This window comes from Martes martes (genome assembly GCF_963455335.1).
Source record: "Martes martes genome assembly, chromosome: 3".
NCBI classification, from domain to species: domain Eukaryota; kingdom Metazoa; phylum Chordata; class Mammalia; order Carnivora; family Mustelidae; genus Martes; species Martes martes.
In genome coordinates this window covers 14,242,248-14,264,221 of record NC_137890.1, presented here as the reverse complement: position 1 = coordinate 14,264,221, position 21,974 = coordinate 14,242,248, and the positions used below count along the sequence as shown (strand labels likewise).

General features: G+C 39.5%; 1 protein-coding gene across 1 annotated transcript in view; it reads right to left on the bottom strand.

Annotated features, from left to right (window-relative positions):
* The window catches only part of UGGT2 (UDP-glucose glycoprotein glucosyltransferase 2), a 189,050-nt gene that overhangs the window by 86,049 nt on the left and 81,027 nt on the right, over positions 1-21,974 (bottom strand). Inside the window, exons 13-16 of the mRNA XM_080798047.1 lie at positions 13,211-13,330; positions 12,255-12,340; positions 11,584-11,719; positions 4,833-4,964 (exon numbers count right to left, since the gene is read on the bottom strand). Coding sequence (XP_080654173.1) covers positions 4,833-4,964; positions 11,584-11,719; positions 12,255-12,340; positions 13,211-13,330 — 474 coding nt within the window. The remainder of the gene's footprint in view (positions 1-4,832; positions 4,965-11,583; positions 11,720-12,254; positions 12,341-13,210; positions 13,331-21,974) is intronic.

Sequence of the window (21,974 nt, the reverse complement as noted above, 5' to 3'; positions counted from 1 at the left end):
GTACTCGTTCTACAATCAAAATAAAGAATTCTTATTTGAAGAATCTGCTTTAATTGAGGAAGTCAGCTCAGCTCCCCAGGGAGGCTCACCAACTCACAAGAACCAAGTATTCGTTATCAGCTTTTTAGCGTTTCATAAGTACGTGTCAAAAATAACCAGATACCATAAGACATTTGACAAATGCTTCAAACACAAAAGAGAGAAATCAAAATGAATGAGAAAAGGGAAGCTGTAGAAGGCAGAGATAATGCAGGGAGCAGAATAACACATCACAAAATTAACACTCCTAGATAAAAAAAATATATATTGTGTCCATGAAAGAAGAACTAAATGCTATAAAACAGGAATAGGATACAAGAAAGATCTGCAGAAAATTTTAAAAAATTGAACAAAAAGGACAAAAGAATAAAAAAAGAAGAGAAAGCAAATAGAGACTCAACTGAGAAGATTCAGACAGGACAAAGAAAATGAAGGAAAGCATTAGAGAAATAAAGAAATTCCCAGAATGAAGACAAACCTTCAAAAGGAGCTCACCAAATACCCAACACACTGAATGAAAGAGGATCAATACAAAGATACGCCAGCATGAAATTTCCAAACACCAGGGAGAAAAAGATTCTAATAGCTTTCAAACTGGGTAAATAAACACATAATTAAATAAAGCAGAAAGACAAAGGAATTGAAATCAGAATGATATCACTGGTCTCCAAAGCCTATGAGGAGTTAGGAGACAGTAAAGACAACTTCCAGAACCTGGAAGAAAAAGGATCACCCAGTCTAACTACCAATAAGATGGAAAGGTAGCATAAGCTTTTTAACCATAAAAGAGTTAAAATAATTTTTCTATCATGCATGTTTACTTGGGAGAGGAGTAAAATTAGGAATAAATCAGAAACAGAAAAGGCACAGTGTTCACAAAACCAGAGATAAAGCAGAGACCCGCAACATGAAGGGCAAAGGTGGACCCAGAAAGGAAGCTGTACTCAGGTTCACTTTCATGAACAGCATGACCAGTTCACTTTAAGGAAAGGGTCGGCACGGCTACGGAAGGGCATTCTAGGGGCTGGTGTGTGTGAGGACGGTGCTAGTTTGTGTTTATTTGTAAGAAAATTTCTGGATAGGTTATCTGACCTATCTATTGACTATCTGGATACATTTGCAATAAGAAGAATACTATGGAAAATGGATAAAAAAAAAAAAAGAGTAATTCTTAAAGTTTAAAAAAACAAGTTGCTAAAAAGTGGAAAAACAGGGGCGCCTGGTGGCTCAGTGGGTTAAAGCCTCTGCCTTCGGCTCAGGTCATGATCCCAGGGTCCTGGGATCGAGCCCCGCATCGGGCTCTCTGCTCGGCAGGGAGCCTGCTTCCCCCTCTCTCTCTGCCTGCCTCTCTGCCTACTTGTGATCTCTGCATAAATAAAATCTTTAAAAAAAAAAGTGGAAAAACAATCATAATATTTGATTTACTAAGCAAGGAACATTTAAAAAGTCACATAGACTAAATATTCCCTTATCCAAAGTCTGTTAAAAACAGACCTGATAACCAGCTGGTTTGCACTGGACAGGCTTTACCACTTCTTATGTAATGAAACACATCTGTACCAGCTAGTAAACAGCTGCAGTACTGGGACGGCGATCACCCAGGAGAAGCACCTTGACCTCTTTCTCAGACGATTCAGACACTACAGGGTGACCGTCAGCACGAAGGCCTAAAGACTCCATTCCAGCTCTGGGATCTGCTTCTGGTTCACTCTCTGACTGGCTGCTCTTGAAGCCACAACGGTTTTTAAATATTTTAACTAATGCCCCGGACTTGGAGAGACCAAGTGAACATAGGGAGGTAGAGGAGAGCTCAAACCCCAGTTACTGTAACAGGAACACAGCAAATAGAGCTACAACTTCAGATATGCAAATACAAAACCGGAAAAATACAAAAGAACAAAATTCCATTTCTTGAAGTAGTTATAGTCCAGTTGGAAATAATATTTATATCCACATATGGTTATGTATAAGAAAGGCAATTAATGGGAAATGAAAAAATTGAATTATGAGTTCCAATATTTAAGGATAACATGGTTATTCGGATGACATTTTTATGGCAATTGATAATAAGTAGTATGTTTTGGCTGTATAAGATCTCAAATTCATTTGTGTCACAGCAGATATTATTGTTATTTTTACCTACAACAGACATGAACAAATGAATCCATCTCTTTCCACGTGCAAGTTAAGATTATGAATATTTTAAACTTTTTAATCAATATATTGCAATTAAACAGCTTGACTATTTCTTACCAGCTGTTCTTAGGAATGTATTTCATTTTAATGCACTTCATAGCTTCAGGTACATAGGTGTTATAAAAGGCATTAAACACTATAATAAACTTGAACCAGAAAAGGGTTCTTTAGAAACAAAGCACACATAACTTAGTAAAAAAAAATCAGTAAGAAGTTTCAGATTCATATAAAAAAAGGGCAAATCCACCAGAAAAAAATTTTTACTCTCGAATGAGAACTGATTCTTGGTATCACCATTATGCATCTCAGTCATGCTTACTAGATACGATTCTTGCACAAGTTTCAGTCCCTAAGAAAGGTAAGGTCTGAACAGAAACTGTGCTCTACCACTGAAGAAGAAAGAAAAAGAAAAACAGAGCATGGAAGGTCTAAGTATGGGATTATGTCCAGGACTCCCATCATTACCACTCACCATCAGCTGATATTAAAATCCAAATGGTGCAACCTTTTGCTTTCAACCTGTGCAAACAGGATCCTTAATATATAAAAACTCCTGATTTTCTATTCCATGAGTTTACATAATCACTACAGGATATTTGTGTTCCTTCTCCCCCAAAGAAGCTCTGAAGAGTACTTATTAAAAATAATTTTCTTTCTAAATTTCCTTAGTCCCATGGTAATTTTATTAAAAGAGATGCCTCCATGCAACTTTGGCCCTAAAAGAAAGTTCATCTTGGTTGCTTTTTAGTTTTGTTTTTAATTATATGAAAATATAGTAATGAAAAATATCAATGCAACTCATTCTCAGTTCAGAAATTATCATTGGGAAAACTATTCTTCCGTAACTAAAAACAATCCTTAATTCCTACCACACTGGCTTTTCGATTGCACCGAGACCACCAGACCTCTGGCTTCCTGGCTCCCCTCCCGTTTCTAAGTAGCCTGCTCGTGCCCCAGAGGTCTTCTCCTGGGCTACTCTTTGGGCTTCTTATGCCAATGCCAAGTGCAGCTCATAACATTTCAACCTCACAGCACTTTATCCAACTACCTACCTTCATTCATGTGCCTGTTATTTTGAACTTTTTTTAAAAAATATTTTATTTATTTATTTGACAGACACAGGTCACAAGTGTAGAGGCATGCAGAGAGAGAGAGGAGGAAGCAAGCTCCCCGTGGAGCAGAGAACCCGATAGGGGGCTCGATCCCAGGACCCTGGGATCATGACCTGAGCTGAAGGCAGAGGCTTAACCCACTGAGCCACCCAGGCGCCCCTGGGATTTTGGACTTTTTAAAAACAAAGAGATTGATGCTCCTGTAAATTTATGGTAGGCAACTCCAGCGGAAACTCGGCATCATAGCCATTTTTATACATAGCTTCACTGTACTGCCTTTCCTAGCCCCCAGAGCAGCGACTTCTAAAACCTCAAAGCTCCCGTGAAGTTCCGTCCGACCACACAACCCTACTCGTAGACGCCTTGCCTCCACGGTCACGTAGATGTTTACTGAGCACTGCGCCCCCCAAGACCCAGCAGGAGACAGAGGCCCTGCTCCCAGGGAGGATGTGGTCCAGGGGAAGGCAGGGAAGAACAGGCCACTGTAACCAGCATTGTATGCAGGAGTACGCAGTCGGGTTTTTGCATGTGGCGTTAGCATGAGCAGCTTAATCTCAGGCAGAGGGTTAGAAAAGGCTTCCCAGAAGTTCTTCCCAAAGTGTTACTTCCCCCCCAAAGTAACGTTAAAGCCAAGAGTACACAGGCTAGAAGAGAAGGGAGGCAGGGTGCAGGAACCCATGGTGGGAACAAGCACGTGAAGGCCCTCTGGGGAGAAGGAGGAGCCCATTCAGGAACCTGAACTGGTCTGCCTGCTGGGGAGAACGGAAGAGCGAGGAAGAGTCGAGGAAGTGAGGCTTAGGAGTTGAACGGGCCGAGTCAGGTGGGACATTACAATGTCAGGGATCCAAACCTTCAACTGTTAGCATGGAGACCGGTCTGTGGCCTAAAAACTCTTATAAAATGCAAGAACCCATCTAAAAACCTGGATCTGTATGGGCATGAGAAATTCGACCCCAGGGATGCTTCATCTTCCCAAGTTTGCTTCTTGTCCTAGCATTTCTCTAAAAAGCCAGCTTTCCATTTTCCCTAAGAAAGTACAAATTACATTCTTTAAAATTCTGCATTCACGGTGCCCAGGTGGCTCAGTCAGTTAAGCATCTGCCTTCAGCTCAGGTCATGATCCCAGGGTCCTGGGATCAAGCCCCCCATCGGGCTCCTTGCTCAGTGGGGAGTCTGCCTCTCCCTCTCCCTCTGACCCTCCTCCCTCCTTATGCTGTCTCAAATGTTGAAAATACAAATAAATCTACATTTAAGTCTCCTATCCTGTAAACCCTGACAATTATATTTTCTCGTGCTTTTTGAAAGGTCAATAATGGTGATCTGAGTACTCATATACAATGTGCATCAGTCAGGGGTCTTAAACTTCCCTTCTTTCTGAAGGTCTAAAATCCAAATCATGAGTTAACTATACTGAGATCATTTACTCATGAGATTACAGTAAAAGTTTCTTGGATCCTGTTTTCGAAAATTCGCATTTCAACCTACCTTTCTGCCGTTATCGTATTTAGAGTGAACGCCCAAAATATCCCAAATATTAGCATCTGGAAATAGCTTCAGGAGGACACTCTTCACATGGTCCACAGTGAGTATATTGTCATTCTTCACTCTTTGGTACATCTGTAGAAATAAAGATCCTGCAATTAATTTTCATCTTATGGCAATCAGTTTTCTTTCTTTCGCTGAGCGTGCAGATTTATATAAAATAAAAACATACTTTATACTTTGTAAGTTCTAAGTATACCACATACGTACATGTATACACATGCCCTCTAGCCACACAGATAAATCAATCATTTTAAACACACAATATATCTCCCAATAAAAATGGTTTTGTGAATATTTTGTAGCTTTCAAAAAATACTGTAACAAATTTATGTTATGTTCCATTTTGATCAAACTAGACACTGTGCTTCTTAGTAAAATAATGGCTCCCTTTTCTTTTTCCTTTTTTTTTTTTTTTAAGATTTTATTTGTTCCCTTGAGGGAATTTTATTTATCTCTTTTGAGAGAGAGAGTACAAGCAGGGGAAGAGGGGAAAAGCAGGCTCCCCGCTGAGCAGCGTCTCCTATGGGGGGCTCCATCCCAGGGCTCTGGGATCACGACCTGAGCCAAAGGCAGACGCTTAACCATCTAAGCTACCCAGATGTGCCAGCTCCCTTTATTTAAAAAGGTATATATAAAATGTATTTTTTAAAGATTTTACTTACTTGAGAGAGAGGGAGAGAGACAGTGAGAGAGAGCACAAGCAGAGGGAGAAGCAGAGAAAGAGGGAGAAGCAGGCTTCCCGCTGAGCAGGGAGCAGGATGCAAGGTCCAATCTCAGGACATCAGGATCACGACTTGAGCTGAAGGCAGATGCCCAACCGAGCCCCCCAGGCGCCCCCATATAAAATATTTTCAATGGCTTATTTCAGAAAGGTTTTATTTTCATTCCTGATTGCTCCCCAGTAAAGACCTTGACTAGGTTTCTTCTGTCCCTCCATTCTTTCCCCCGTCTGAGATGTCGGAAGCACGGGGCATGATGTAAGCTGTAGCTCCTCTATTTTCCGGTTTCATTTCTCCCTCATCACAGACCCTCTCCTAAGCCCCCCACACTCTGCTAGGATGGGAGGAGGGGCAGCTTTGCATCGAGAGAGAAGGCACCTCTGGGTAGATGCCTCAGCTGAGACATAACCATGAACACCGAGCTAGCATGAAGGCATCATGGGGAAAAACTTCCTGACCAGAAGAAACTCGTACTTACATAATACCATCAAGTAGCATTCTAATACAAGGTATGTCTCGCCTCTCAAAAGTTCATGTTAGGCCACTTTTCTTTTACGAGAGTGACATCGGTATCTGTTTTCACTAATCGAAAAGAAATCCAAAGAGGATTTTCATTTTTATGAAAAATGGTAGGACGTGGAAACAGGCTTCAGTGTTTGTTTTGCAGCAAGCAGTGAGAGCAGCCCCGCAGGCTCCCTCCCCACGAACTACAACTGGGGATCCAGAGCTTCACCTGTGTCTGGGAACATCTGTGCTTTCTCTCAATTTATTCCGTGCGTCATTAGCAACATGTGTCCTAAGAGTCAGATAAACCTAAAAGAGGTTAGTTTTTCGTTCTGGAAAATGCTCAAAAATTTTTTCATATCGACTGATGATGACTGCTTCTTTCTTTTACATGATTTGGGCTTTATTACAGAAGGTTCAAAGGAATGCTCTGCTCAGAAGCTGGGGAAACCTGCATCAGTTAAGAATGTTATTTTGAAGGGGCGCCTGGTTGGCTCAGTCATTAAACATCTGCCTCTGGCTCAGGTCATGATCCTAGGGTCCTGGGATTGAGCCCCAGGAGGGACTCCCTGCTCAGTGGGGAGCCTGCTTCTCCCTCTCCTTCTGCTCACACACGTGTGGGCACACAAACACTCTCTTTCTCAGATGTGAATAAATAAAATCTTAAAAAAAAGAATGTTGAGTCCCGATTCGCTTAAATCATTATTGCCAGAGACAGTCCTCATATGAGGGCGGACAAAGCCGCATGTTACTCCTCATGATAAGGAACCAGCATTCTTCCTTTTCCTCTTCTCACTGTAAACCAGATGACCTATTCCTTGAAGAAAAGGCTCAGGTCTATAATTAGATCCCACAGTTTAGTTTTACAAGCTTCTCAATTTATAGGCAAGTTTCCTCCTCATACCAAGCAGAGCATGCTATGATCTTAGTAACTGAAAAAACAAAAAGCAAAAAATATTAGCCTTCTGTAGAACATAAATAGGGTTTAGAAACAATGAGATTTTGAATAAAGCAAAAATTATATAAGAAAAGTTAGTGAAATTAGTCATTGCATAAATTAGTCATTTTAAAATAGTAGATATTCTTAAGCTAAGGCAGCTAGAAAGTCTAGCATGAAATACTTACATAATGATTCAATCTTCTTATACATTTAAAAATTTTTAAGACTTACTAACTTGGTAAGCAAAAACAGTAATTTGGGGTCTCATATACATTTTATTTATTTTTCCCTTTTTTAGCTTCATTAAGGTGTAACTGACAATAACACAGTAACACATTTACAATGTACAACACGATGGCTTGATAAAGGCACACAGCGTGATGGGACTCCTACCATCAAATTAACCAATATATCCATCACCTCACACATATTTTTCTTTCTTTTTTGGTGAGACCCTTCAGATTCTACTCTTAGCAAACTTCAGTTATATAGTACAACATTATCAACCACAGTCACCATGCTGGACATGGGATGTCCAGAACTTACTCCTACTATAACTCCAAGTTTGTACCTCTGACCAACATTTCCCCATTTTGCCCACCCCCCAACCAACCACTTTTCTACTGTTTCTAGGAGTTCAGCTTTTTTAGATTCCACTTATATGTGATATTAGATAGTATTCATCTTTGTCTGATATATTTCACTTGGCCTAACATCTTCCAGGTTCATCCACATTGTCACAAAAGGCAGGATTTCCTTCTTTTTAAAGTCTGAATGATATTCTGAGGTATGTATACACATATACCACATATTTTCTTTGCTCATCCACCCACTGATGGATGCTTAAGTCATTTCCATACACCTTGGCTGTTGTGACTAGTGCTGCAATAAACATGAGCGTACAGGTAACTGTTCGAAATACTGAGTTCGTTTCCTTTGGAAACAGCTGAAGTGGGATTGCTGGTTCATACTGTCATCCTATTTTAAATTTCTTGAGGAAGCTCCAGACTGTTTTCCATAATGGCTGCACCAGTTATATTCTCAGAGGGCTCCCTCCTCTCTACATCATGCCAGCATTTGGCATCTTGTTTGTCTGGTAATAGAACCCCCTACAGGTGTGAGGTGACAGCTCATCGTGGGTTTTGATTTGCATTTCCCTGGTGATTAATCAAGTTGAGCACCTTTTCACATATCTGCTGGTCATCTGTATGTCTTCTTTGGAAAAATATCCATTCAGATCTATTGTCTGTTTTTAAAAATAATTTTTTTTAAAGATTTTATTTATTTATTTGTCAGAGAGAGTGAGCACAGGCAGGCAGAGAGGCAGGCAGAGGCAGAGGGAGAAGCAGGCTCCCTGCTGAGCAAGGAGCCCGATGTGGGACTCGATCCCAGGACGCTGGGATCATGACCTGAGCCGAAGGCAGCCGCTTAACCAACTGAGCCACCCAGGCGTCCCTAAAAATAATTTTTTAAAAAGATTTTTTATTTTATTTATTTGACAGAGAGAGAGATCACAAGTAGAGAGGCAGGCAGAGGGGGAGGGGTAAGCAGGCTTCCTGCTGAGCAGAGAGCCCGATGCGGGGCTTGATCCCAGGACCTTGAGATCATGATCTGAGCCGAAGGCAGAGACTTAACCCGCTGAGCCATCCAGGCACCCCTATTGTCCATTTTTTAATTGGGTTATTATTTATTATTATTTTGCTATTGAGTTATATGAATTCCTGATTATTTTGGACATTAACTCCTTACTGAATAGGTAGTTTGCAAATATTTTCTCCTGTTCCACAGTTGCCATTTCGTTGCATTTTGATGCAACGCTGCCATTTCGTTGCCCTTTCGATGGTTTCCTTTGCTGTGCAGATGCATTTTATTTTGATATAAACCCTGTTTATTTCTTTTGTTGCCTTTGATTTTGTTGTTAAATCCAAAAGATCATAACCAAGATCAATGTCAAGGAGCTTACCCCTGTGTTTCCTTTCAGGAAACAGTTTCAGGTCCTATGATCAACCTTTTATCTGTTTTGAGTTGACCTCTGTGCATGGTGTAAGACAGGGATCCAGTGCCATCATTTTGCATTTGGATATCCAGCTGTGCCAATTTACTACAATCTACTCCCTCCTACTCCTAACTTAATGTTGACAAAATACCGAATTTTTAGTTCCAAAACAGATCCATCTAATCCTCTGTTCCTTCATACAATTACGGTGATATATATTATATCTATATGTTAAAATGTTTTACTCAATCTTGTGCAATTTAAACACAATAAAATATATTCTTATAGCCTTTTGTATGTACCCATATATTTACATTTTATTTAAAGCTACCATTTCATTTCTTCCTGTGAATTTGAGTTACCATCTGGTGTCGCTTCCTCTCAGCCTGAAGGATTTCCTTTAGCATTTCTTTTGACGCAGCAAGAATTCTCTCCATCTCTACCTATGAATATTTTTATTTTGATCTTTTTGCAAGGATCATAGTTCATGTTAGCTCTTGTTCAACTTCTGAAAACTGACTTATGTCATGTATCTCATCGTTTTATACTTACATACTGTGAGAAGGTTAATCTGTTGACAATTACCCAACATAGCCAAAGTTGAAGGCTTAAAGTATTTCTGTGTTCTCAAATACACATTCAACAAATATTCATCAAGTACGTAACATGTATTTTTTTTAATCTTAATTTTGCAAGGTAGGAAGAGAAAATGAAATTAGTAAGTTTTCATAGCCACTGTGGAGAGCTGAGATACACAGTCTGATTGCTTTACTCTAAAAATACTATACTGACTCTACCATAATTCTTTATCACATGTCAAAAATGTTCATATACTTATAATTTTGACCTTCTACTATATTCCTCTTTTTCCTGATACTGTATTTTCAAATTATCTAGTTTAGATAATTTGCTCATTAAAAGTAATGAAACCATATTAAGGAGATTTTATAATTCACGTATTTTACTAAAAGGCTGATTTTGCTCTAATTATTCTAAATTAGTGAGGCTAAGTCATCTGAAGGATACAATACAACACATTCCCAATAGAAGGTTAGCTCAATCACGTTTTGGTTTTCTAGGGGCTACAAAAATTTTCGGGTTGACGCATACATAGTTTGAATCACCACCAACATTCGCACACTTCAGACTGTGGTGGATTCTAGTATGCTATACGTATTCCTTCCTCACGCATTTTCCCCACTCTTTCCTCAAATTGCTTAGTACAACCGGTAGACTATGGCACATAATGAATACTTCCATGGTGTGTTGTATTGAAACCTATGGTCTGTAGGTTGTATTGAACCTATACTGTAGGTTGTATTGAAACCTACATACAGTATCATGCTGAACATCGCAGCAGATAATTCAAAAGGCCAGTGATTGCAAAGTATGAAGTCACATGCAAATTTATGTCTGATGCAAAGCGCCTCCAGAATAGTCAGTGGAGAGAACTGAGATAACTTAGGGTAAGGAGACTTTCAAAAGGTCATCAAGTTTCTTAGTTTCTTAGTTTTGACTACCGTATCAATCCTTTCACCATAAGGTAGCCAGACTTTAATAAAAGCTATGTCAGTCTAAGTCCCTTATAAATTCTTACACCAATCAGTTAATAAAAGTAATAGCCTGAGATACAAAATTGACATGTAACCTTCAGCACTATTTTACAGAACAAAGCGTATCCCCACGTCACTGAGGCACTGGTAGTTTCTGTGCCCAGGACAGTGAGATCACGAGGTAGTCAGTGGCCTTCCCAGGAGCTGTGGGAGCAGGGCAGGGAGTACACAGGGCTTTGGTCATTGCACGTTCTCACTTTGAAGAAGAACCATTCCTTGTTATAATAGTGGGTGAAAGCGAAAGACCAATGAATTTTAAAATGAACAAAAGCTAGTTTCTAAGCTATGGTCTGACTTTCTTAATAATAACAATACGGTTCTTTAATACATCTATTTCCACAATGGGCCATAACAGTTTCAAAACCTTAACTATGAAATAATCTTCCCATTTTGTATTGCTCTTTATCAAGTTCTTGCCAATTTCTTTTCTTTTATACAATCTCTTTGTCAAATTCAGTACTCATCCTGCTATTTCTACCTAATTTGCTGTCATGAAGTGATCTTCTCCTCCTTTGAAATTCTCTAAGAAGGGTCTACATACTTTGTCATTTAGAATATTTAAGTTTGCAGTAATCTGTTTTATTCATGATTTTTTCAAGACCTCATTCAGGAATTCTTCCCTGACTAATCATGTTCTAGGAGTATGTTTTCCTTTAAACTTACATATACAATTTAAATTCCATTAGCAGCTGGAGAAACTCAAGCAAATTCATCTATTTTGGCAGCGTGTCAGCTGACTAATTTATGAAGTGGGGACATTACGTATTTCAGTTGGGAGATGCAAGAATCAAATTCATTGTCTATATTAAGCCCCATGATCGTTTTTTTACAAACTTTGAAAAATAAATGACAACAATTACAGTAATATTGCAGAAAAACCTACTATACAGTCTAAAGAAATGATACCTAGTGCACTCACTTGTACTATGGAAACAAATGCTTGCGAGACATCATGTTCTTCTGCAATATAGTTGAAAGCTCGCCAAAGAGCAACACCGACATCATCTGCTCCATCAACTTCATCATCTGTGTTAACAATGAACACAAAACCAATTCTGGGAAAAGAAGGTGAATAAGGAATGTCACAATTACCCCTTGAATCACAACCAACCACGATTTTTCAACATTACTAGACTATAACATCTAGATAGAGTGTGTTAATAGGGGGGATGAGGGAGTATTATATTGAAAAGGTCTGATTCGTAATGTCTAGTCACCAACATCCGCCTAATGGATTCCTCCGAACTGTCAAACTCTCTCTGGTGGTGATATTATTAAATGACCATGTTTTTTCAGAAAAATAAAGGGAAAGTATACTCTTAACACCACCTCAGGGAAATGGATCCACTTTTAAGCACCCAAAGTGGTCAGACCATTCTCTCCGGAAATGAACGTGGTTAACGAGATGACTCAGCAGTTCTGACTAACAAGTCTATCATAAAGGTCAATGATGTTTCACAACACGGCCATGTTGTGTCAGGCATTAAAGACCACCACTGCTTTCAATTCCACGTGAGTACTCTGTGGTACAACATGACCATCACTGCCTTTCCTTCAGCTGACCGTGTAATGTTATAAATTGACAATTACCGAAGAGGAATTTTATGATAATAGAAAAGTTCAGCAAGTTTTACAAAATCCAAGGTATATTCTTGAGCAGGATCAATAAACAGAACCTAAAAGAAAGCATACAGTTTATAATCACTATTTTGTTTTAACATTTTGGAATTTTCATGAAATTCAAGTTTAGTCTAGTTTCTGTCACTAAAAGTATGAAATTAAAGTGCCACCTTTTTCTAAAGAAATTTCCAGCAATTCTAAGGAATTTTATATAAGAAGGAATTTCATAGGTAATAAAGGATTTCTAAAAGCTGCACATCTGAATAATACATGGAATTTAATATCAGATCACTCACCCTTTTTTTGAAGCACAGCAGAAAGTAAATTTTTTTAATAACAAGTGAAATACCTTATTCTAAATGTGCATTGGATTTTCTGTAATTTTTCAAAAAAAGATAGTAACTGAATTTTGAAAAAAATAGCATGAATATAACTGCTCGCTCTACACTGCTATCGGAAATAACATATTCACTTTCTTTGTGGGAAAAAAAAATAAAGCCCTAGCTAAGAAATTCCGCACATTTCACAGTTGTATCACAGGTTATTTAATATTATCACAATGAACTCATATGCGTAGATGATAAAGTGATATTCACACATTTTCCCTGAAACGTACTAAACTTTAATCTTTAATTAGTTCTTATTAGTTCTAGAAGGAAAAAAGTTCAATCAAATTCCTTTCAGAAAATGTGACCATAACTCATCAATTTCATATAGGAACTATAAAAGTCCGTCTAAGGAGGAGGCAGATTTTGTGGCATTGCTGGCTTTGGATGTCTGGCTGGCCATGCCACCGCACACTTGTCGCATCAGGCAAACATCTTCCTCCATGTTACACAGATGCCTCTTCACCAAGAACGGGGTAATCCAAAAAGAATGCTTATACCTTCATAAAAGATGTATACAAAATGTCATATAAAACTCACCAAATTATGAAAATTACGCCTTATGGAAGGTATAGTTCCAGGGAACACAGGCTTCAGAAGCTCCTGGCAACTTGCAGGCCATGTGACATATAAATCATCATTTTCTAGGTCATTAATCCACTAGAGAAGAATCCAAAAATCTGTGAAAGCTTTATTAAGCTAATATTTAAATCATTTCCAAAGCCAATTTTCACTCTTTCAAAGTAAAAATACACAGAAATTTCTATATTTCTGATTAAATATAAGAACCCAGTTAATATTCTTTAAATTAAGGAATATATGATGTACAACAATTTTATATTCCCAGGTCTTTTAGATTAAGCCTGACCCTCCTCCCAGAACAATTGACTTCTTCTATTCATGTTCGGCTTTCATATTAAAAACTGTATATAGAAATTACTCTCCATAAACCATGTGGCAGAGACTAAGTGTTTATCTTAATTATCAGCAGTATAGGTCCTCCACCTCCCTTCTCAAATTTTAATGCTCAGACATAAGGAAAATGAAACATGACACCTTGAATGTTTAATTCTAATCAAGAGCTATCAGTTTCTACTAGACTAAGCCGCCTGCCTGAAATAATGGTAAGAGCTGGGAAGACATAAACCACTGTTTAGACACATGGAGGTAGGGTCAACCAATTATCAAGAGTCAACGAGTTACAAGGCATGAAGCTTGTGCTGAAGGCAGGAAGCTCCATTCCATCCCTAGGGACATTTTCCAAATTGCAGCCTGGAAGAACTCATTCAAACAGAAAGTGACAGTCATATCGGGCTGCAAAGACAGGAGTCAAAATTAGGGTTGTCTAAATGGTAAGAGTTGAGGGGGCAGGGAAATCCAGGAGAGGGGGCAGTGCAGGGAAGAAACCACAGCTCCTGTCTCTATATAAATTCCTCTCATTTGCTGACTAGGAACCTGCATGTACCCATGGCAACAGCCCGGTCCCAATGCCATCAAAAAAAAAAAAGAGCCGGGGGAAACAGACACTGGGACTTTGAAGCTGCAGCCACGACACAGTAATGAGACAGAAGTTGAAGTGTGAAGTGCTAAGGCTTTGGCAAACGCTGTTTTTTAATTTGAGAAACCGACAGGGCTAGCTGCCAGGTGTAAGATACAAAGAGGAAGAGCTCCCACGAAGCCCAGAAACGTGCCTCGACCGAGCCAGGTGAGGTTTGGTACTCGGGCTGCTGTGGCACACCTGACAAGCGTTTGCTTCTGTAACTTTGCAGAGGCAATTTCAGGCTCCTCTCAAAAACTGCCATGCCAAAAAAAAAAAAAAAAAGGACCAAATATTAAAATACAAGAGAAAAAGCAGGCAATACAGAGGGACATAGAAAAGGACTTTAAAATAATTATGATTATTATATATATATTTTAAAAAGAACAAAAATAGATGGAAAGATGGAAAATGTTAAGAGAACTAAAAATCCATTACAAGAAGAGCCAAAGGGATATCTAGATTTTAAAACTCTGTAATTAAGAACTGTAAGAAGAACTTCTAAAGAAGATTTAACTGCAGAGCGGACACGGAGGAAGACAATGATCAGTCGACGGGATGACAGAGCAATACAAAGTATATTAACTCAAGTGCACAGAGAAAAGAAACACTGCAAAATCAGAAGGAAGGGTGAGAGAGATGAACGACAGAGGCATGTGGTCTAGCTCTCCCAGAGGAGAGCAGAGAAGAGATCAGTGGTGCCCAAGAAATCAGGCGGCCTCTGCAGTGGTCCAGACACGAGGTTTTGGGGATTATTTAACTATGTCAGAAGCAGGGGCTTCAGAGGGAAGACTGAAATCGCTTCGCACAGGCCCAGAGACTGACCTGCCCATTTCTGACTCTCAGGTAAATTTACAGACGCAGCAATGCTAACTAGAAGAGCAGCCTCCCAGAGTTGCATGCAGAACTGGCTGGCAGTGACATGACACTCCAGTGATCTGCCGCCATTTGTTTCGTTGGCCATACTCTGGCCTTTGCATCTACCGCGCTACCAAGACACTGAAGAAAAGACTTTGTCATTAATAGATTAGAACGTGTAAGACATTCTCTTCACTGTCCAAGGAGCTACAAAGTTTAGCAGATGGACATAAGATGGGTCATGGTGTTAGTGGATGACTTTCTGAGAGATGCGAATAACTTAAAAGATGTAAAATTGACATCTTTTGGATTTTCTCTAGGGAGTGACATCAGCTAAAATGGCTGAGTAAGGAATTTCAAAACTCCACCCTGACACAAAAGCAGTAAGAAACTAGAAAATCGAGGGGAACTCAACATTTTAAGAACTGTGAAAACTAACCAAAATCGAAAACTTGCAGCAACCTTGAGAGCATTTATTCAAGAAAAATGGCTGAGTGTCAGTCAGAACTGTGAGATATGTGGTGTGAAACTTATCCTGGTCCCATCTCATGCTCCCAAGCTTATCAGTAGCCTTGAAAATGACAGCCCCAACTCCAGTATCAATACTGGAGAAAGGAGAACAGACCACATTCTGAAAGGATTTTAATTTTTGTTTGAACTGCCTGTTGACTCCCCAGAAAACCCACTAAAAACGTTTGTCTATATCCTAACTCATACCAGTGTTAGAGCTGCTACCCCATTTTGTGGAAAACAATTACGGGCAAATGCTTTAGTTGCTCCTGCCTGCAGCAACAGAAAACCCTTGGGATCAAAGCAGAGCAACCAAAATCTAATGAGGAAAGGCTGGGGACCGAGATGTTTTGGGAAACAGGGCTTTGAGAAGTTCTGAAGTATTCCTGGGATTCTAAAAGGTCGTGCACATGCCCAGGGAAGACTGAAAAGCCCCAGGTTCCCTCCTCTGGTTGACTCTGAAGCTCCGTGTAAGCAACAAGTGAAGGCTGAGGCGGATGCAAGCTGCCTGGCTGAGGGTCCGACATGGGCTGCTTCCTGTGTGTCCCCTCCCCCATCACAGGGCATGTGCCACACAAACACACAGAGCCCCTATGCAAGACTGGGAGTTCTGGGGTCCAGGCATTTAAGTAAATCTATGTCTCATACTGACTAGATGACTAGGCAGACTAACAGACTTCTGTGGCCATGCGTAAGAAAGAACACAGGCTTTACAAAATTAGTTCAGAGAAGTCACTAAACAAGTAACAAAACAACAAACAGCAACAACAACCCCAGGGAAGGTGAGAATCTGACTTTCAGAAGTGCCATACTGTAATATTCAAAATGCCCAGTTTTCAATAAAAAAATTAAGAGGCACTGAAAAATCCTAAAACAAACATAAGAAAATAATTCTATTTACAATAGCAGCAGGAAGGATAAAATACTTAGAAATAGGTTTAACAAGTATGAGACTTGTATACTGAAAGCTACAAAAGCTACATCACCGAAATAAAGAAGATCTGAATAAATGGAAAGACATCCCATATTCATGGATCAGAAGACTCAGTTTATTAAAATGGTGATAATCCTTAAATTATCTATGTATTCAATGAAATGTCAATAAAAATTCCAACTATCTTTTTTCCAGAAGTGGACAAGCTGATGCTGTAATTCATAATGAAAGGAAGAGTCGTAGGACTGCCAAGATAATCTTGAAAAAGAACAAAGTTGGAGGACTCACAATTCCCAATTTCAAAACTTACTCCAAAGCTACAGTAATCACTGTGGTGTTTGCATAAGGGGATGAGATAGATCAGTGGAACCAAACTGTGAGTCCAGGGGTAAACCCAGTGTCTATGGTGGGGCCCACTGTCAGTAGCAAGTTACATCCTTAACCTGGATAAAGAAATCATTTCCTCTCCCTGTGCTGATTGCTGTTTATCAGTTTTGAATCTTACCACCATCATCTTGGTGACAAAAACAAAGAATTAGAATTGTTTTGAGAGAATGACAAATGGTTAGGGTGACTTGGAAAATTTCAGAAAAAGGAAATCAAAGAAAATGATCATAAGCACCTCAGGAATATGGCTATAGCATGGCTATCACAGGGCAGAAAATGGGAAAGCTGCCATTAGGGGCAGAGTAATTTAGGTGGAATATGACCGAAGCCCCCTCCACTGTGGGTGGTCTGGCACAGAGGACTGAAAAGCAATTATAATCCAAGAGAGCCAAACACGCAATCACATGGTTGTTTTTACTGACTTTAATGAAATAAGAGTGAAACCTGAGGTACTGTGGCAAGGCTAGAAACAGGAAATTAAACTACATAAAATTTAAATTATGTCTTCTGATGTCTGGGACAGAGAAACCTAGAATGGTTAACCAGGGATGGGAGAATCCCCAATGACTCTCTTGAGTTTTTACTCAACTGTTGCGCAACTTTTAAGAAAAAAACTGCCAAGGTTTGTTTTGGGGGAGGGTATAAATTCAGAGGTCAGAAGTAATGTAACTCAGTGACCCAGCTTTCTCTGTGAAGACAAAAAGTGGAGAAACAGATCCAGTGGGAGAAAAAGAATTAAAAGCACAGTATTGCTTTCATTCTTGAATAACTGTTTTAGCATTAAGATAGCCAACTGATTTTCTGACTGCTTCCTATGTGATAGGACCTGATGGATGCTGAGGATATTTAACCAACTCCCCGTTTTTGTGCAGCTTACACTCCACTGGAGGAAGATTCTACATAAACAAATAAATGCATATCAGATTGGGCGGTAGCAAATGCTATGAAGCAAAAGTCAAGCTTAAGTGTGAGTTAAGTGCATTGCTGCTCTAACAGACCAAGGTGAAAAGTGCTCAGAACTCAGGGCTCTGCATTTTGTGCAGTTAATTTTTTTTTTTTTTTTTTTTTTTTAAGTAGGCTCCGTGCCCAGTGTGGAGCCCAACACAGGGCTTGAACTCACGACCCTGGGATCAAGACCTGGGCTGAGATCAAAAACAGGATGCTCAACAGACAGAGCTACCCAGGTACCCTGTGTCAGTTCATTTTTTTAAAGGAATCTAGAGAATAAAGTTGTCACATATAATTATCTACGGAAAGCGGGCACTTTCCAAGTGGAAAAGCAAAAGCATTTAATTAAGACACAAAACTTCCATTAACAGTATGCAAAAAAATAGATATTTAAAAAATTAAGCTATTACTTAGTCTTAAAAAAGAATAAAATTCTGATACATGCTACAACATGGACAAACCTTGACAACAGTATGCCTAATGAAATACCCCAGGCAGGAATGGACAAATAGTATGTAATTTTACTTTTATGAAGCACTTAAAAAAGGCAAATCCATAGGGACAGAAAGTAGAACTGAGGCTACCAGGGAGCTTGTGGAGAAGGGAGTGGGGATTTACTGCTTCATGCGTATAGTTTCTGTTTGGAATGATGAAGAGGTTCTGGAAAAATGGATACTGGTAATGATTTTACACTGTGTATGTAGTTAATGCCAGCAAGTCACATACTTAAAAAGGTTAACCAACTGAGCCACCCAGGCGTCCTGAAAAAGGTTAAAAGGGCGTATCTTATGTTATACATATTTTACCTCAATAAAAAAATTACTTCCCGACACTCTCAGCGAGAATGGAAAAGAACACCTCAGGCGTCCAAGAGCTGGGCCAGGGTCAGAGCCCTTACAGCAGAGCAGTGGGGGAGCGGACTGGGCGTGGGTGATGGGGACCGCAGCAGGGCTGCTCCTCCCCCGCAATGACTGGCCTCTGCTGCCAAACCTGGGAGGACCAGGATGTTACTTTACGAATGGAACTGCAAGTTTCCTTATAAATGTATTTCTTCTCCAGAGCAGTCTTGAAACTTACAGCCCTCCTTTCCCTACCGCGGCCCAGGCTCTCAGTGCTCTTCTATGAATGCTTAAAATTAAGCATAAATGCTTAACATAAAAGTCCCAAAGTATTAAGATTACTAATACAGTCATTTCTTTTTCTGATAAAACCTTTTTAGAGAAGACATTTGTTAATTGAGCTTAAAGATATCCAAGTTAAAGTAAACTCCAGCCAGTGACAGAATATGCTCTAAAGAGCAGGAAAACAGTAACAATGAACATTTACAATGAGGCACTTAGTGCTCTGGAAAATACAGTGGTAACTAATTCAGAACTTATGTAACTTGTCCGGAGTCTAAGGTCTTCATGACTCAGGGAATATACAGCATTTCGTCGGTGCTGTTATCCTTCCATGATTACGGAACATTTCCAAGATAATCTTTTAAATTTTTATATGAGACAATTAGCAAGATGGTCAGAGATGTTTTTTCCCATTTTTTTTTTTCTGATCATGTAAGTCATACATACCCATTGCTAAAAATTTGGAAATTTCAAAGAGCATGAAGAAAAAAACCCAACTACCTATTAAACCGTATCACCCATTAATAACAACATTTTGATTGATTTCATCTGGATCTTCCGGCCACCTTTTCACATGATAGTATCATGTAATGTAATTCTGTAATTTCTTACTTAACATGCAAGAACAGCCACTGTTCCTGGTCGTTGAAGCATGATTATAAGCATAATTCTGATGTCTGAATAACATACCTGAACACACGGATATACAATTTACAATATTTCTGTTATATATTTAATTCATTTCTATTTTGTTTAAAGAATATGCAGTGATGATCATATCTTTGGGAATAAATACTTTTCTCCATTTCCTACTATTTCTAGATAGTGGTTTCCAGTGAAATTACTTAGATCAAAAGCTGTCAATGCTGGAAGGACGCCATAACCATAACTGCTTCCAACTCTGCTCCAATTTCTACTCTTTCTGGGCGTCCTTCTATCCTTCTGCATTTTCTCAGTTAAGCTGCAGGGGTTTTTTTGTTTTTTTTTTTTACTGGTTATTATTAGTAGTAAAGATATTAATTTTTATGTTATTATGAATAAATCACCATGTCTTCCAAATGGTTTTTGGAAATAAAGCTTTTGATCTGCTTACTGTCACTTCAAACCTATTCTAAGGTCTTATTGATTAAAATGTTGTTTTGGAGGAGTTTTACTTACATAATCTGCCATGTGATTATTTTCTCATTTCTCGTAGTTATACTTTTTATACTAATGGTAAATAAAAATGGTGATATGGACATATTTATAGTGATTATGCTGTAATTAGAATGCTCTCAGAGTTTCGTTGTTAAAAATTACATTTTATGTTGGTTTGAGATACATATTTACTTATTTGTTCAAAGAATATTTATGTTTATTGAGTACCTACTAAAACCAGGGACTGAATGGTGAGAAAAAAAAATGGATAAAATTCCTACTTTCAAGATGTTTATATAGTCTAGAAGAAAAACAGACATCCAGAATGGCTAAAATTAACAAGTCAGGAAATGACAGATGCTGGCGAGGATGCAGAGAAAGGGGAACCCTCCTACACCGCTGGTGGGAGTGCAAGCTGGTGCGACCACTGTGGAAAACAGCATGGAGGTTCCTCAAAGAGATGAAAATAGAGCTACCCTACGACCCAGCAATCACACTACTGGCTATTTACCCTAAAAATACAAATGTAGTGATCCGAAGGGGTACGTGCACCCGAATGTTTATGGCAGTAATGTCCACAATAGCCAAACTATAGAAAGAACCTAGATGTCCATCAACAGGTGAATGGATAAAGAAGATGTGGTATATATATACAATGGAATACTACTATGCAGCCATCAAAAGAAATGAAATCTTGCCATTTGCGACAATGTGGATAGAACTAGAGGGTATTATGCTTAGCAAAATAAGTCAATCAGAGAAAGACAATTATCATATGATCTCCCTGATATGAGGAAGTTGAGAGGCAACGTGGGGGGTTTGAGGGGTAGGAGGGAATAAATGAAACAAGATGGGATTGGGAGGGAGACAAACCATAAGAGACTCTTAATCTCACAAAACAAACTAAGGGGGGCCGGGGGGAGGGGGTTAGGGAGAGGGTGGTTGGGTTATGGACAGTGGGGAAGGTATGTGCTATGGTGAATGCTGTGAAGTGTGTAAACCTGGCGATTCACAGACCTGTACCCCTGGGGCTAATAATACATTATATGTTAATAAAAAAATAAAAAATTAAAAAAAAAGACATCAAAGAATCACAGGAGAAAATTATAAAAATTCACTGTGCAAAGTATATGGAAGGACTGGTAGTTCTGTAACGTGATAGAAATGCATGTATACATATACACACACGTGTGTGTGTGCGCACATGTGTGTATGTTGGGGGGTAAGATTAACTCAGCTGGCCAGCTTGCTCACACCTTGCACATTCCCTAGAAGGACCTGCTTCTGTGACAAAGGTTCTAGGTTGGCTTCTGAGAACTCACTCTTGAAATGTTCTGACAGAGTTTCTCCCATGCTGAGGGTCTTGCTACACACTGTGGAGGTTTGTACGGAGTTTCTGGGAACATTAGGATGAACCCAAGCTTTCCTCTGAGGGTCTGGAGCTTCAGTGACTGAGATCAGTCACATGGGCATTATATGCTCATAGGACAGACCCCTTTCCGAGCCCTGTACTCCCGGCTCAAGCTAGTCTGGCACAGATCATCACACATGAGATCAAGCATGTCGTCTACGACTGCATGAGGAGCCCCTTCTTGGAAACTCCCGCCTGGTTTCCTCTGGACTTTGCCTCATGTTCTTTCTCCCTCCGCTGATACTGCTTGTGTTCTGCTGCTCTAACAGACTGTAACCATCAGTGTAACAACTTCTAGCTTCCTGGGTCATTTTAGCACATCACTGAGCCTGAGGTTGACCCTGGGGCTCCTCGATACAGTGCATCTGCGACCATTTTCCAACCTGGGTGGCTGAGGTCAGCTTCTCTCAGAAGTACTGTCTGGAGCAGAAGCCCGAAGAAAGAGTGGGAGCTGACTGGCT